At 42.5% G+C, this 16,368-nt stretch overlaps 1 protein-coding gene across 4 annotated transcripts in view; it reads left to right on the top strand.

The window, feature by feature from the left end:
* TTC7A (tetratricopeptide repeat domain 7A) overlaps positions 1 to 16,368 on the top strand; it is a gene marked incomplete at both ends in the record, with an annotated part of 170,005 nt that overhangs the window by 12,436 nt on the left and 141,201 nt on the right. For 2 of the 4 annotated variants that reach the window (XM_080616901.1, XM_080616899.1), the window contains 3 exons: positions 6,998 to 7,128; positions 8,757 to 8,878; positions 15,926 to 16,004. In XM_080616901.1, coding sequence (XP_080473027.1) covers positions 6,998 to 7,128; positions 8,757 to 8,878; positions 15,926 to 16,004 — 332 coding nt within the window. The remainder of the gene's footprint in view (positions 1 to 6,997; positions 7,129 to 8,756; positions 8,879 to 15,925; positions 16,005 to 16,368) is intronic. The other 2 variants (XM_080616900.1, XM_080616902.1) reach the window with 2 other exon arrangements.

Here is a 16,368-nt window from a genome sequence, read left to right as displayed (position 1 = left end):
ACGTTAAAACTAACTGAGGGTGAAGCATTTTGTTGGTAGAACTTGTTTTCACTTTCGCTTGCTAAAAGCTGCATCTGTTAAGTGTTAATCCACATGAGAAAGACACTTTGTTCTATACCCGGAATGCACTTCAAAGTGCTGGTTTTCACAGTTCTGACAGGTGGACAGGAAGCATGCTGTTGATTCATGTTGGCATCGCAGTAGCTGTCTGGTAGGCGAAAGCCTCAGTTTGTAGGAGCTGATGTCTTGATAAAAGGGCCTAGTGTTAGTGCATCTTATCTGGGTTTTCACAACAGAAACTGAAGAGTTTGGAGTAGCTCTTATGTTATAACAGTGATGACTTAGAAACTTGCATGCTGGTGAATTGGGTGCTTTGTTGCCAGTGCTTTCTGGCTTCAATGTGAAAGGGTTGTCCAGCCCAGCCTTGGCCTTCTTGGTGCATTTAGGCTTTGCTGGTGCACTCCATGAGCTCTTCTCTGCTGTTGGATCAGACAGTTCACTTGTTTTCTGTGTGCATTTTGGAAATAGCCTGTTTAGCCCAACCTGCTATGCACACAGGCGGCATGGAAGCGACTTTAGATTTCTGAGGAGGGTTAGCTGCAGGCCACTGAATGTAAATAACTGGAGTTTGGAAAGTGGAAGAAGAGAATAACTTAGTGTTCTTTTTGTTAATGTGGTTTGCTTTCTGTGATAGTAAAGTGTTGTTAGTCTTCCACTCCTTTCTCCACACACAATTGCAGGTGCTGGTTGCACACATGCAGAGCGTATAGGAGGTTTGCTCTACAGTTCCTTGAAAGTACAAATGCTTTTAACATAGCTTAAAGGGTTTGCTAGATTGTGGTTCAATAAGGAAATACACCAAGAATTACTTAGCAACAAAGTGGGACCCAGAAGTGCACATAGGGCTGTAGGATGTCGTTAATGGGGTTAGCGTTATAAACACAAGACTTGTAAATGTCATCTTTGCAATACTTTGTAATGAGATGGCAAGTGACCATGGAAAAGCTCCGTATCACGCCAAAGATCACTGGTTGTCTCGTGGCAAAATGCTTAGAGGAGTTGTCAAAGATGAATTGCTCCTCTTTGCTTTTACAAAGCGTCAAGTGTTCTGTATTTGCAGGCCTTTCTGTGGTGACAGATGGCTGTCAGTAGCATGCTACCTAGAAGGTATCTCTGAAAAAAATAAACACATAAATATATAGTAAACATACTGTAAAGCAGTGTGCATGTAATTGTATGCATATGATGGTTGTGCATGGTCCTGTATTTGTTTTGTTTTTACTCATAGGAGTATGTGTTCAAAACGTTTGGAGACCACCGTATTAAGGTTAAACCTGAGGCTCGAAGGTTTGCTATTAAGCTTAAGAGCAGCCAGTTGATAGGCAGCAGATCTTGATATGCTCAGGAAAATGAGCATCTTTGGATTAAGGGTGCTGATTTCTGCTATGCAGTAAGACACGCAGCGTGATGCAGAGCCCACACAGCATTGACCAGGGTTAGTGGACTGAGGTTGCATCTCAGGGAGTGCTTGCTACCATCTGATTCACAGCCACTCAGGTCAAAAAGCTGCCCCTTTAACAGTCAGCTTTAGCTGTAATTACAAGTCTAATCAATCAGGTAGAGTTCTGAACTTAAAAGTAATTGGAGTAACATGGTTAGCATTGGTTTATTGCATCTAGGGGAAGGCTGGGAGTAGGGGTCTTGAGTTCTGCTTTGATGCAACTTCAAAGGAGCCTTGCACAAGTTACTTGAATTTTCAGGCTCTGTTCCCAGTTTAGGGACAAAAAGGTCTTCAGGTAATTTTATTTAGGGTTACTGGAATTTTCTACCTTTCTACCTTTGAGACTCTTATATGAAAAATACCTCCAAATTATGACAGATTGCTGTCAGCATATGGTAATCCTGTACAATAAGAAGCAGTGGTGAAAGATGTTTCTTCAACTTTCTTGCAAAACCTGAATTTTTCCTCTTTGCCATTCATGTGGTGCAGTATGAATGAGTATGTGCAGAAACAAGGGCTTGTAGGCCTTTCTTCTCCCTCTTCTCCTGTTTGCATTCCTCATAAATGCTGCTGCAAAATCATAGCTTAATTGCTGCAGAGATGGGTGTCAAGACCCGTGATGTAAATTATTTAAACTGCTGTGAATTGTGGCAGAAATAACGTGTAGTGCTGGGTCTTGCCTTCATCAACCTAATCCTGACTGCTGCTTTGGCTTGTTGCTTTCTAAGACATTGTAATATGATAGTTTGATTGAGGGCTGTGCTCTTAAGTTCAAGCTTTCACTGATGGGCCAGGCTGGTCGTAATGTCATCTCTAAAATAGCTTGGTTGTGCTTTTGAATATTACCTTTGAAAAATGGTTAGTATTCTGCTGAATTTTGATTAGTCAGTGTGTGTGTGTGTGTGTATGTTTGAAGAGCTAGTCTGAAAAATGGTCTTGTTTCAATGCGAATAGATTCTTTTTAGAGCCACGCTCCCGAACTAGGCGTAAGGCCACGTGCTAGAGATGAAGTGCACCCTTCCCTTGGGGACACCTACCCGGAATGACCTGTCGTTTGCCATGGAGTGAGAGTGTGCACACAACCAGTTTCCTTGCAGCAGTTGCCATGCAATATGTTCACACCTGGCTTATCTCAAGACAAATTACTTGTCTTCCTATACCTAGAGTAGAACGATTGCATGCACTTAGCTTCGCAGCACACTGGCTTCTGGCCAGGGTGGGCTGTCTGCATGGCACAAGAGCATAGGTGCTGTAACCTTGCTGTGCGGACTGGGGCTGATGCTTTTGATAGGACTGCCAGCTCCACCTTAAGCTGTCTTTTGCTTCAAGTTGCCATAGCTGTGTTCAATGTGAGTGTAGCACCAGGACACAACACAAGAAGTAGGCTTCACATTCTGTGTGGTTTTGTGTTTCTTTGATTCCTTCCTTAGATTGCCAGCTAGCTCTGATGCGCCTGGCTTATAGGGCTTTAGCAGCTGCAGGCTATCACTTGTTGGTGAAAGTAGTGTGCTGCTGTTGACCCTGAATTGTTGCAGCTATGAACCCACCATTCCCCAGTTGTGCAAATTTGTGCAAATACAGGAGACCTGATGTCTGTGTAAAAAGGAGAATGAAGAGAACCTGTGAGTGGATCAGTACATTCCTCCTGCTTGGAAGGAGGAATGCTGCTATTTGGTGAACTAGTTTATTAACTGAGGAAAAGAAGGTGGCCACCTTAGCCTTGTTTTCTCCCTGGCAGTTATGCAATTTCCATTTATATGCTGAGGCTTTCAAGACTAGGCTGGGTAATGCACTGAGCTGGACCTGCTTTAAGCAGAAGGGTGGACCATGGACCTCCTAGGATCCCTTCCAGCATGAATTTTTGTCTCATTTATCTTGCTGAGAACCTGATACTGCGTGTCCGTGTGCACATGTGTGTTCCAGTTCTGGTAATAACATCACCTCAGAGCATTGGAGCTACATGATATGATGTCTTCCCTTTCCAAGGACTGAGTGAGATGAAAGTGGAAATAAGCCTTCATGAAACCTCTTCTTTCAGGTTTCCATAAGAGCGAGCAGTGCATTTCAGCTCTAGGAAGACGAAGTTCAGTGACTCTTCTTACAAACCTTATGGGTTTTGTAAGCATAAATGCAGATTAGCTTTAGAAGGTGAGAAGAAGGGACAAAGATTATGGAGGAATCAAGAGCCAGAGGTTAATCTTTGGGAGAACCGGAAGAAGTGAATGGAAGCTCTTTCTTTATGCGGGAAAGAAAAGCAGTGGTTCTATACATAGAAAGTTACTGCCTCTGAAGTGAGTGGAAAGAGTGTGTTCTTTTAAAAGGATGATCTGGAAGCATGTCTCTCTAAATCTTGAGCTTGGGCCATACTCTGACAGAAATCTGCATCTTCACTACATAAAATGTTCTTATAGTATGTATGTATATATTTAAACTTGGGCACCCAATTCATATGAGGAAAATCTTAGCATAGCTGTAAGTTGGTATTATCTCACAATAACTGGTTGTGAAAAATAACCAAGTCCCTTTACCTTAACAAGTTACCAAGAAAACATATGGCTTTATGCTTTACTCGGAAGCTAATTCTGTCTTAGCAAGAGCAACTCTTTTCTTGCTAAGTCCAATGTGGAATGTAACATGCACTTTCATGGCTTTTGACATTTTGGGGAGTAGAGCTGAATTTAAAACGTATGTTGTGCAAAGTTTTTTCTGTGCTGATAACTTGGGGATGGAGAGGAGTTAGTGGGATTTGTGATCTCAGGAGTGAAGGGCTTGTAAACGGTGTTGTCCAGCTGCACCTTAAGCAGATCTGTAATTGTTGGGGCTTTGCACTGTGAGAACTGAACTGGTGCTTGCAAGAGTAGAGAACTTCTGTTGTTATTCTTCTGCTTTTCACTTTGTCTGCTGGGGTTGGAGTCTGCTCGCTCTAACTTTAATTTTCGTTGCATTTCTGTGGTAGGGAAGAATAGATGTGTTTGGATTCTGTGGAAGATCTTGTAATCTGATGACATCAGGTCAGTGCATACAGCAGTAGCAGGAAGAACCATGACTAATGTCACATCATGTGCCCTTTACAAGTAGAAAGAAGTGTGCAGCGTAGCAGCCAATCTGATTTAATACACCATATATTGCTCTGTACTTACAGTGGCAAGAACCCTTTTTGGAGACGTTCGTTCCCCTGTCTGTGATCAACCCCAGCTCTGTTTTCCCGACTGCATGGATGGGAACGTTTGTTGTCAGTACTTGGTGTTGGCAAAGGCTGCTTGCCTTCTTCCCCCACATCAGAGCTTAGAGATAGTAGCTTCTTGCAGTGGGCTGTGGCGTGTATGTAAATGGCTTTTTATCAGCCCGTTCTCTGTGTGTGACATCTCCCACGATAACCACCCCCATACAGACTGTGCTGGGATGGCTCTTGCAGCTTGATTAAACGCTGCATGTGTATGAATGTCAGTGGATTCTACTGGATTTCTTTCGGGGCCCTCAGCACCACTTTGCATTTAAGGGAATGGTGACTCTGCAATGCCACCACTTGCTAAACTTTATTCTAAATTAAGGGCAATGACTAGAAATTCAAGAGTTAGATAAAACTGAGACAGATACTCTAAGAAGAATACCTGTAGGCTGATTGTTCTAGCTTCAGCACCAGGTGGTTTCTGTTGCTGTACAGTCAATGTATGCTTTTCTCCTTCATTACATTGAGATAATAGCAAAGCAACCCATGATGTAAAGCCAGAGACTTAATAGATGGTCTAGAAGACAAAAATATTTTATATGTTGGATGCTGTACAAGGTGTATGTGAGTAGAAAGGAGAGAACACAGAATGGGTGCTGGTTAAAAACAGTGAAATGGTCGTCGTGTCTGTTCCCCCCACACTGTCAATTTGGAGTAGATGCATTCCTCTTGCTCTGTTCTGGCCAGGATTTTCAAAGGTGAAAGGTACTAATGTGTGTTCCTTCAAGATTTAAGTCCTTGAGGGAACGTGCTGAGCACTTTGACTTGAGAGAGAAGTGGGGAGCCACCTTCTGAGCTCACACCAGTGTGGCGTCTTCTCAGGCCACTGAACTGACTGCTCATGTCTGGCTAAAATATAAGATGTGAGATAGGGGAACTGTCCTAGCAGAGTAACCAAGGGGACAAAACAGAAACATTGAACATGAGAAGTAAACAAAGCTAAGACTGCCTAGGAACCACAGGCTCCTCCAGCATCAGTGCTTATCCAGCATCATTCATCACGAGGAAACCTGGCTCCCCATTGCTGCCTCACAGCAGCTTGTTGTCAGGCTCCTGAAATGACCTGTGCTGAGGTGTTGTGCCCCCCCCAGGGTTACGGGGCCAGGAAAGCGTGGCTCCTGGTACATGCCTTGGCTCCTCACGTGGAGCAGAATCCTTTGCCGTATGCTGCAGCAGTCTCAATCACTTCCTTGGAAGGGCTGTCCTGGCAGCTGAACTCATCTTTTGTTACCTCTGTGGATCTGTCAGGAGCACTCGGATTCTGTGTTACATCGTGCACGTTTTCCATGGGTATTAGGGAATGTTGTCACTGGGAAGCATGTGCTGAACTTCTTACAACCTGTGTTGGGCTACTTGGGCATCAGCGCAGGCGTAGAAGACCTGAGTTGCCAAGCAGTCATGTATTGTAGAGATCCAGCGCAGCATATGAATCTACATGGATCAAAGTGAAATGGGTATGTGGATCTGTAGCCTCTCCACATAGATTCAGAGGTATAAAGAATGCCATAGTGTGGTGCCAGACAAGGATCTGGTAATCTTTTAAAGGATTTTCATGTGCGACAGTTGGGGGTCTTCAATTGACATTGTTTCTGTTCATAAGTTGGATTGGATGATGATGCCAGAAAGAGTTGCAGTAGTAAAAAACACAGGGTTTTTTAATTTCTTTGGAAAAAGGGGTGATCTTGTGTTAAGACTCTCTTGTGCCTTGCCAAGAGCTTGCTGTGTGTCCATGTGCAATGTGCATGTGCTCAGATTTTCCAAGTGGGGCCTCAGATTCTCCAACTTTGTTTTGGGAATTTTCCAGTTTTTTGCTTTGGGATTTTTTCTTTTCTCCCCTCAAAACTGCTGCTTATTGAAAGCTTCACTTGGGATAATGGATGCTTAGAAATTATCAAATCTAGTGCCAGGGTATTTCTTCAACACAAGGGCTGTTTCAGCACCCAAAGCCTATAGGTGTCTTTAGAAATATAGGCCTTCATTTCCCTGCTTGCTCATCCCTACCAGAGATTGTAGATTGTAGATCCTTTCTACATAAAGCAGCTGGCACTGTAGAAGCGTGCAGAAGCACTGTGTGTTAGAGGAGCATGATAAAATTGCCTTGCATGTGTAGGAATAGTATTTCCCCGGGCATCTTTTCCTGAAGGTCACTAAAACAGGGGGGAAACCCACCTATGGAAAAGCTTTCCTGTCAGCTAGTAAATGAAAGAATAGCACGGCCATACTGCTGTTGGTGGGCTCTGGTTAAAGAAGGTGTTGCCATTTTGCAGGTCTGTCACTGGAGCGCTCAACCAACTCGATTGCCTCGCGTGCTCGACTGTGTGAAAGGGAGGAGGAAGTCATGGCTTGCTTTGAGACAGCGTGTGTCATTGCCCAGGTGTACTTACAGGAGCTTGAAAAGGTAAGAAGAAATGTGTAAGAAGGGTGTTAATTGGTGGTCTGGGTGGAATTTCGGGGCTGTGACAGCAAAAATGATGGGGAAATGCAAAGTGATCATAGACAACAAGGAATATGGGAACAAGTTGGAAAGGGCGAGGTGTCTCAGTATAAGCAGTTGCAAAACAGCAGTTTATCTGGTCTCTGCCTGTTTTCCTTGAGAATGAGGTCTGGAAACTAGTTTTGCCTGTGGTAAAGCACTAAATATTTCAGAAATGCACAGGTTGTATCTCCAGTTTAGCTCTTAGGCACTACAACTTTGCATAGCAAGTGCCAGCATGAAGGAACTCAAGATCATACCTGCCATATAAATGACACACAGTATTGAGATCCCTAATAGGCTGCAAGTAACCTTTTTGGGTCAGCCATAGCACTTCAATTGCTAGTACTTCACCTTCTCCAAGTGAAACTGGAGGAACCTAGATCATTGGTAGCAATTAACTGCTTATAGTCAGTGGCTGGCTAGGATGCTGAGTAAGATGTGTACTGTGAACCCTCCATGGAACTGTAATACACGCCCCTGATTTGCTGGTACATGCTTAGTGGTCTCTGTCTCTGAAACTCCACCTAACCGAGTTTAACAGAGCACACCATACACTTCCATGCCATTCCTTTGCCACATGTTATGCTGGACACCAGCAGCACTGATGGCAATGCATGTTACTTGTTCTTCTGTAGCTTAATGGCCTTTGACCTTCTGATGAGAATATTTATGCTGTTCTCGGCAGCAAAGGTGTGAAGGTATCTGTTGCAGGTTTTAATTGTTTTAATTTAAGAAAAAACAAATAAAAAGAGCTTGGTGCTTATATAAATTCATTAAGAAAGGCAGCTAACAAATAGTCCAGTGTGTTTCTTTGTCAGGAAAAGTTGGATTGCTTTTTTATTTAGAATTAAGTACTCTCCTTCCCTTTTGGAAGGATGAGCTCCTGCCAGCATTGGACACTGTCAATGTTTTTATCAACAGCGTGTGTCTGCAAAGAAGGGAAGGATTTTGAACTGTAATTCATTCATCTTTTGGACACAGAGACAAGGATGCAGCAATATGGGGAGATGTCCGTTAAAAAAGTCCATAGGCATCCTCCAGTCCTGGATGTAAAAAACCCTTCTTTGGAGAGTGCACACAGGGCTGAAAGCTGTTACCAGTAAGGAAGCAAAATCAGGAAACGTTTGAAAGCACAGATGGAAGAAAGGCTGAGATTCTTCCGTCAGGACTGCTGGTAGCTTACTAACTCATAATAAGTATTTAAGCTCTGTTAAGACAGCCATACCTACTCAAACTGTGCAGGATGCTGGATCTGTGTGGTTAGAGTAGTACTTCCGAAGCCCTTGGCATTAATGTGTAGCTTTCTATTTTATTAAAGGTTGGAAAGTGATGTTTCAAATGTCATATTGCATGCAGGATATTTAATGGAAGTCACTGTTGACTTTGAAAGGGTTTTGGCTAGCTGGTGAAGGTAAGTTTTCGAGTAGTCTGAGGAGGAATCTGATGGCAGAAGCTCACATTTTACTGTTGAAGATGTCTCTGGCTCATGAGGAACTGACTAGTTTAAACACCTGTCTGTAATCCTGGGTATTTCTTTCCTCCCCTCACAGACCTTAAACAACACACACTCAAGGAGTATCAAGGGCAGCAATGTGACTTACTCTGAGTTTGAACTCTCCTACTTCCTGGAAGCAGCTCTACAGAGTGCCTACGTGACTCATTTAAAGAAGGGGTAGGTGGATGCAGATGTTAAGAAAAATAGACCATGTTGCATGTTCTGTCTCAGCACAGATGAAGGCTTATTTCTTTGTATGTGTTCTGTTGTGATGTTTTTGCAGCTGGCTCACCTCTCATCCCTTCAGTGTCCTTCCCTCTCTGCTACTCCATTTGTCCTTCTCTGCCTCTCTTAAGAGTGCTAAACCTTGTTTTTCCAGATCCACTGTAGGGTGGAGCAGAGCAATGTTTTTGTCTTGACTCAGCTCTGTTCCCTGTGGAGATGGGGGGAGTTTGACTGTAAAGAGCGAGATTTACACTGCTGCATGCTTTTAAAATGTTCAGCCACAGGGCCAGGTTTAATGCTCAATGAAGTCTTAAGGGTAGTTTCTTTTGTTTGCTTTTTTAAGGTCTTAAATATCCTAATCAATACCCCAAATCTGTGTGGTTTCACTAGAGAGAATACGTGTGGGAACAATGCTGCTCCAGGGTATGTATTATGCCTCTGAAATACAGCTCCCAGTGAACCTTGGTAGGGGAGGAGGAGTTGGCATCTGCAAGCTTACGCTGTATTTCAGCTGAGGAAAACCTCGAGAACAACAGGAAAACGTCAGTGAGGGCACACTTGCCTAAAGCAGGAGGTGTCTTCAAAGCATAATCAACTGTATTTAGCTGATGGAGAGATTGTCTCTTCAATATATGTAAACAGTACTCGTAAGAATCCATCCTTCTCTAGTTCTGTTCTTGTACCATATTATCACATTTGTTCTCAAGGAATCTGATACTGAATTTCGCATGGTTCTAGGTGATATATTGTTGGTCAAAACTTTATAAACTATAAGCAAGCCATATTTGAAAGCATTTCATTTTGGCTGGGTATTTTACCTTCACCCCCAGTCAAAAATATTATCTCATTTTCATAACTTTTTCTCTTCCTGCTGTGTAAACTAGAGAAGAAAGCAGTAAGTGAGGGGAGGTTGAAAGGAAGAAAACTATGGGGCAGGGAGGGAAAATCCCAGCAAAAATAAGTTTAAATTCTTCTATAAAAAAATAGATCCATCTTTTTTCACTCTTTTTTTTTTTTAGGGCTTTTTTGCTAAGTTTTTTAATCCTCCAACAATAACTTTAAATGCAGCTGGCAACAGCCTCTGTTCCCCATGCTTTCATTAAAAGCCTGCATGTACAGTAAAGCTGTACGCATAAGCATATCTGTGAGAGGTGCCTTCAAGTGGGCCTTGTTTAACCCAAAGGTTTACAAACACACCAAGCCCAAATGGCATGACATGACCCAGGTGACTACAAGCTTATGTGTAAAGAAATGGACTTGTAAGGTGTAGTTGCAGTATCATCTCAGCAGTAGGGGCTGGGTATGTGGTTTTTCCAGGTGAGCTGGTCGTTGACCAGCTGTGGCACAGCGTGTACTTTCCTAGTCTTCTGCCATTCTCATGGTTAACAGAAAGCTCAGGTCTTTCCTGTAAACTCATTAGCTGTGTAACAAAATCTCATCTAGAACATATGGCACTCATGTCCTAGGCACCTTTTGAATATCAAACTCATGTTCATTTTATTCAGCAACATTTAAAATGCGGTCTTCATCTGTTCAATATATCCAGTGTATTGTTTTAGCTATTACTGTGGGCCCTGCTTGCTCCCTTCGTATGTTATTTTAATGACAGACTTAAAAAACCCCAACAAAACAACTCATACAGGAAAACATTTTGGAATCAGAATACATGTGTGAATTAAGCAGCGCTTTGATTATAAGCTGAATTGCTGCGATAGCAGTAAAATGTTCCCTGTAGCTGTCTCTGATGAAAGAGCATCCCAGTTGATGTGATGGAGCTCCCGTGGCAGGAATGGGAATGGAGCCCCCCACGCTCCTCACCTCCTCCAGTGTAAGTGAGAAACACCAGCCAGGGAAATGAAAGGTTCAGTGTGGGGGAAAGGAGGCTGGTGGGACTCTGCAGCTTGTCTCTGCCTCCCCCCAGCTGGTATTAATGTGTGATTTCTGCCACGAGAGGGCATAAGTAGCATTGGGATATATTAAGGAAAGCGCAGGGAAGAGGGAAGAAGCTTTTTAGGATGCTTCCTGAGTATAATAAATTTCTCCACCTGATATTAAACAGCTCAAAGAAACACTTTTGTTCTTATGGCTTCCAGCATATTCAAGTAGGAAATAAGGTTTGGATGATGAATGCTCAAGCTGACAGTGGTAAGTCCTATCAGGTGGGATGTCCTTCCCCAGCAGCACATGTGTACAGAAGAAATAATGATTGCTTTATTCTTCTCTTACCAGGTAGAAAAGCTGAGGGACGTGAGTGGTATTGTCATGCTGTTGTTCCTGCTGAGGAACAGGCATGCTCTTCTCAGATCACAGTCAGGGATGCTCTTTTCTCTTGCAGTGTGCAGTGGAAGGAAGGCAGTACAAAACAAAGGTCTGGTCTCCCTTTCAAATGTTGAGCTGCCAGCTGTAAGGACCAGCAATCCCTGCAGCTGTGGAAGTCCCAAATGCTTTTAATAAGATGTTTACTTAAAAATACTGTGTGACTGAAGACATATTTCCTGCAGTTATTTGCCTTACTGCATCCCAAAGAAGAGGTGTTTTATTTCTCCAGTGAGTGATGCTGATGCTGTGGATGCAGAATAGCAAAATATAGGCAGGCAGATGTTGTCATACTGTAGGAGGCAACCCGTGGTCTTTTTATTTTCTCTGGTGTGAATGTGTGAAGGTTAGGCTTATTTCTTACTGCCTTTCCTTTCAGAGTATTGAACAGGTATTATTACTTTATACTATTATGGGGGCTTTGGGCAAGATGCTCTTGGTGTTTTCTTAGGGCAAACAGGCTTCAGCTATGTGAAGTAATGGTTTTATTCATGCTGTTCTTCTTAATGGCACTTGAAGTACGTGTGAGGCTCCACAGGCCAAACAAACTTGGAGCTTTCTAGATGCTGTGGTTGGGTTTGGAAGCTCGGGATGGGACACTTTTAAAGAGGATGAATTTCTGAAAAAAAAAATATTTAAGCTCTTACTAGAAATTGGATTTCCTTCTGATCCCTCAAGTGAGGACCTAAATTATGTTGGAAAACCCTGATGAAAACGCCTAGTAGGGAAAGCTTACAGAATTCTTTCTCTTCTCTTCTCCTATCAGTTTTCTAAAGTGCTCAGGTCCCTCTTTCAAATTTTGTAGGCTTTTGTTGCAAGGGCACTTTTTGGAAGAGTAACTTCATACGTATGTTCTTTTACAGTAGAATCTAATGTACAGACGCAGACAGGACGGCCTCTGCCAGCCTGTTCATCTCTTCTGAGGAATGTGTGGGCTTTCTTGTAATTTCTCCTTTCAGTCTCACAATCTAGGACCTTATCCCAGGACATTGCGGCTGGTAATTTGGGAGGAGTGAGTCTCACTGCCTGCTGGATGGATCTAGATAAGTGTCATGCCTCTGTTTTGTATTGGATTTGTTGGGGTTTTATTTTGATTACCCTACTTCTGTTAAGCTGCCATTAGGAAACCCTAATAGGCCTTATAGTTAATGTCTTGTGTCTTCATTCATAGGAGTCTGAGAATCTGAGGCTTACTTCTCCAGGTGTGTTTTGTGCCAATGCATGAACAGCTTTTTAAGGAGAAAATGTGAATTTTTTAGAAACCTGGGCAAAAGGAGCTGGTCAGAGGCAGTGATGCTGCTGCTGTTTGTGTGCTTCAGGTACTGCTTTCTTCTGGAGAGGTGGCTCTGCAGACTGCCATGTAGTCATATCACAATGGTCTCTTCCATCTGTTGGTGGCTAACTGTTAATGAATAAGGAGAGGAACATGATGCTGTAGTGCCCATGTTGTTGGGGGACTGTCTTTGCACACCTCCGTCACCATGGTCCACTCTGGTTCACTATTAATATTTTTCCCCATCAATTTGTATAGAAAACAGTGTGTTTATTTGCTCATATCTTAAATTTTTTTGTAGTTAACTAAACAACATGACATAAATGTGGTATGACTGCTTTGATTCGTGGACTGGTAATTAATTACCCTATATTAACAGGGTGCTTGTACAAACAAAGCACATTTTTATGCCAAGCCAGACCGACAGGACTCTTTGTCACAGTTTGTGCCCACAATTTGCTGTGTTCCTCTTTATTAGATTAGCTGTAATTGAATCCTAAACCACATTTCTTTCTCTTTTTTTAATGCCTCTCTTATTACTTTTGTGGCTAAAACCAAGGCAGTTTAATGCCCATATGCTTTTCACATCCTGTTCTTCCTTATTTCTTTTTTTGGCATCTTAGCAGTGCAGTAGAGGCCTATGGACTCTTTCAGCTCATTTAATTTCCATGATTTGGTGATCACTTACGATGCCATGGCTTGAGGCAGCATTACCTGAGATTTCCAGACAGTCTTCTATCCAAGTCCTGCAGAGCTCAAGATTACTTAGTTTCTGATCTAGACAAAATCAAATGGACTCACAGTGGATTTCCAGAGGGTTTAGGTTTGGATCCTCATCCACTAATCTATGTACACATATTTCTGTTCAAATACTTTTATTTTTTTGACTCCTTCAGGTCCTAATCTTAAAAAGTCTCCTCAAGTGCACTTTTAGTATATGAAGGACTTCTGTTAATGGAACAGTAAGTTCCTTGTCATTATGGGTAGAGCAATTCATGTGCTTAATATGAAATGTGTGCTCAGATGGCCTTCTGACTTGGAACAGTAGACTGGAAAGACAAACTCCCTTAGTTTGCACACTGCTGGCAGGTGTGATATGTCTCCTGTCACAGCCCAGTAATGTTCTATGGAGTTCACAATAGAAAAGGTGCCAAACCAAATCCTGGGTCCTGTAGAACAGGTATTGTTGATGGATGCTTTGCATGTTTAAGTGGAGAGCTCAGTGCGTAAAGCAGGTGCTGTCCGAGACAACCTGACCACACAATTGCTGTCTGGGAGGTGACGAGTCTGGCCCATTTTGAAATGCTACCTCCTGTTGAAGGTGTTCTAGGCACCTGTCATGTGGTTCATGGTTTCAACCCTGACTACTTGCAGATGGGTGGCAATTTGCCATTTATTCTTTCATTCACTTCAGTGTGTCAATATTCCTTTCTCTTCCTTTCCCCTTCCCCCCAGAGCAAGGTGTTTCTGCCATGGAGCATAACTTGGTTTATGGCCTTGTCTACAAAGTGGAACTGAAATGGTGCTTCAGTTCTCTAGGAACAAAGCTGTCCCTTTTAAGCACGTTTCCTTGGTTTTTCATCTTTGAAGTATGTGCCAAATGTGGAATTAATTGGCTTTGCAAGTGATCACTAGTCTTTCTGATGCTAGTTAATGGAGTTCATTGACACCTTATTAAGACAAATACCATTATCCTAACAAGAAATCAAAATGTATGCATTTTTGAAAATGTAGAACTGTTATACACTCTATCTCTTCTGTCCAGCCTCTTAAGGAGCCCAAGGAAGCACAGGAAATGCCAGTAGTTTTCAGGAACTGAGAGAGCAGTTGGGCAGATGCATTTTGTTTAGATGGGGGAATTTGTTGATTTTGACTCTCTGATAATAAATAGCATGTGAACAACTCTGTTGAATTTGGTGTGACTAGGCATGTGCGTAAGTATTGCCATGTGCTTTGTGGCTTTCCTCAGTTTAAGGTCCAGAACTGCATCATTGTGGCTATATTCTTTCCTAGACCCATGGAAAAGCACCTCATGTCTCAGCCCTGTAGTTGGAGAGCTTGATAAAACATTGAAGTCCAACTTTCAAAAACTTCCTTGAGTTTTTTTCACTTGATAAATTCAAAGCACATCTTTTACTTAGAAGAAAGTGGAAGGGAAAAGACAGCATCTGACTTCCTCTACAGGGGCAAGTCTCCAGTGTTCCTGCTCTTACCTTACTTTGTTGCTTATCTGTGGATTGGCCACAATTAGGTAATCTTCAGATTGCCTCAGAGCTTGAAATTTGGAGGCGAATATTGACTGGAAGTAAGGCCACATGCATTTGCATTCTGTGACTTAGTGACCATAAGCTTGAGGGTGGCATCTTATGTAGCCAGTATTCATGGTGTGCATGCTCACATCTGGAGTACAAGAAGGTTTGCATGTACTTGGGCACAAGCGCAGTCTGTCTGTCTTATCTTCAAAATTTAATCAGATTGACTGAAGAGGTTGTTATGGTGTATGGCTTCTCTTTGTTACTATTTTATGAGAACTAGGTTTTGTCTGCACAGAAAATTCTCCTGGAATAAACTGAAGTGGCAACCAATGTACCGGTACAAGTGCTTATCTGGTTGTCTTTATTTCAGTACACCATTGCTCCTTTTCTTGATAGCTTGTATTTCCTTTGGGTAGCTTCCACCCTGCAATGAAAGCGAGCTGAACCTTTTTGTAGTTACTGTGATGGTAGGGCCATATCCTTAGCCTCAAAGAACTTACAGACTGCAAGTATCTAACTAGTCTATCCTCTCCGAATCTCTCTTGGTGCTCAGTCGTATGAGTGAGATACCATTTGGCAACTGGTATGCTAACCCTCTTTTATTGCAGATCAGCCTGTGCTTGAAGACAGTTACAGCAGCTTAGCTGTCTGATAATAAACTGTTTAAACCACTGTAATTTCATCATGTGTCTGGACCATCAGACACAAGGCATTTAAGCACCACCTCAAAGGAATCGTCATTTAAAAGCATCACGTAAGCTCAGTGTAATTCAAACAAGTGCAATCTGTGTGTATGAAGAGGAAATGTGGATGCTTTTAAGAAGAAGCATCTGCTTTATAAATATGAGCTATGAAAGGCTTCCAAATGTCCCCTCTGTTCGTCAAATGTGAATGTGATCTTCTCTTAGGAAGCCATCTGGAGTAGGCATGCTACAGTCGCTGCCTCACTCAGTGCCATTGTCCTATCTGTGCCTCAGAGTGACTTGTCTCGCTATGCACACTCAGCGATTGTTTCATGGGTTTGTTTGAATGTCAAGTTTGTTGTCAGGCTTTGGCAAATCATAGAAATATTTTGTTTCCAGTGTGCCAAGGTGTGTTTTGGGGATTTTTTTTTTTTTTTTTTTTTTACAATTCTTTTTTCTGTCTTCCCCATAGAAATATTGTGAAAGGAATGAGGATTCTGCGAGAAATACTGCGGACGGTGGAAACAAAAGCTACACAGACCTTCAAAATGGTAAGGGGATGGGAGCTGGGAGGGTGGGATAATCCGCTGTGTAAGGGTTCTCTTTGTTTATTGGGCAGTGCAGTAGAACAAAAATGTAAAATGGATTTGTCCTCGCTCGATTGATTGCTGCCTTTTGTTTTGGGTTTTTTGGAAGTGACCTGGACCTGCCCAATTGGAACCTCTGAGCCTTCAGACTTGGGCATGTTGGTTACTTTTAGGTTTGGGATTTTTTTTCAGTGTGTTTTCTAGCCCTGGTAGAAATAGGGATGTATTTAGTTTGACAGTGCTGTCTTCAGGTGATCGTGTCTTGTTTTCTTTCTTCCTTTTCAGTGTGTGCATGCATACCTTTCTCTATGTGCTTGTAGAAGCATGA

This window comes from Psittacula echo (genome assembly GCF_963264785.1).
Source record: "Psittacula echo genome assembly, chromosome: 4".
Lineage (NCBI taxonomy): Eukaryota > Metazoa > Chordata > Aves > Psittaciformes > Psittacidae > Psittacula > Psittacula echo.
The sequence above is the reverse complement of the archived record's forward strand: the minus strand, read 5'-3'. Positions and strand labels throughout refer to the sequence as shown.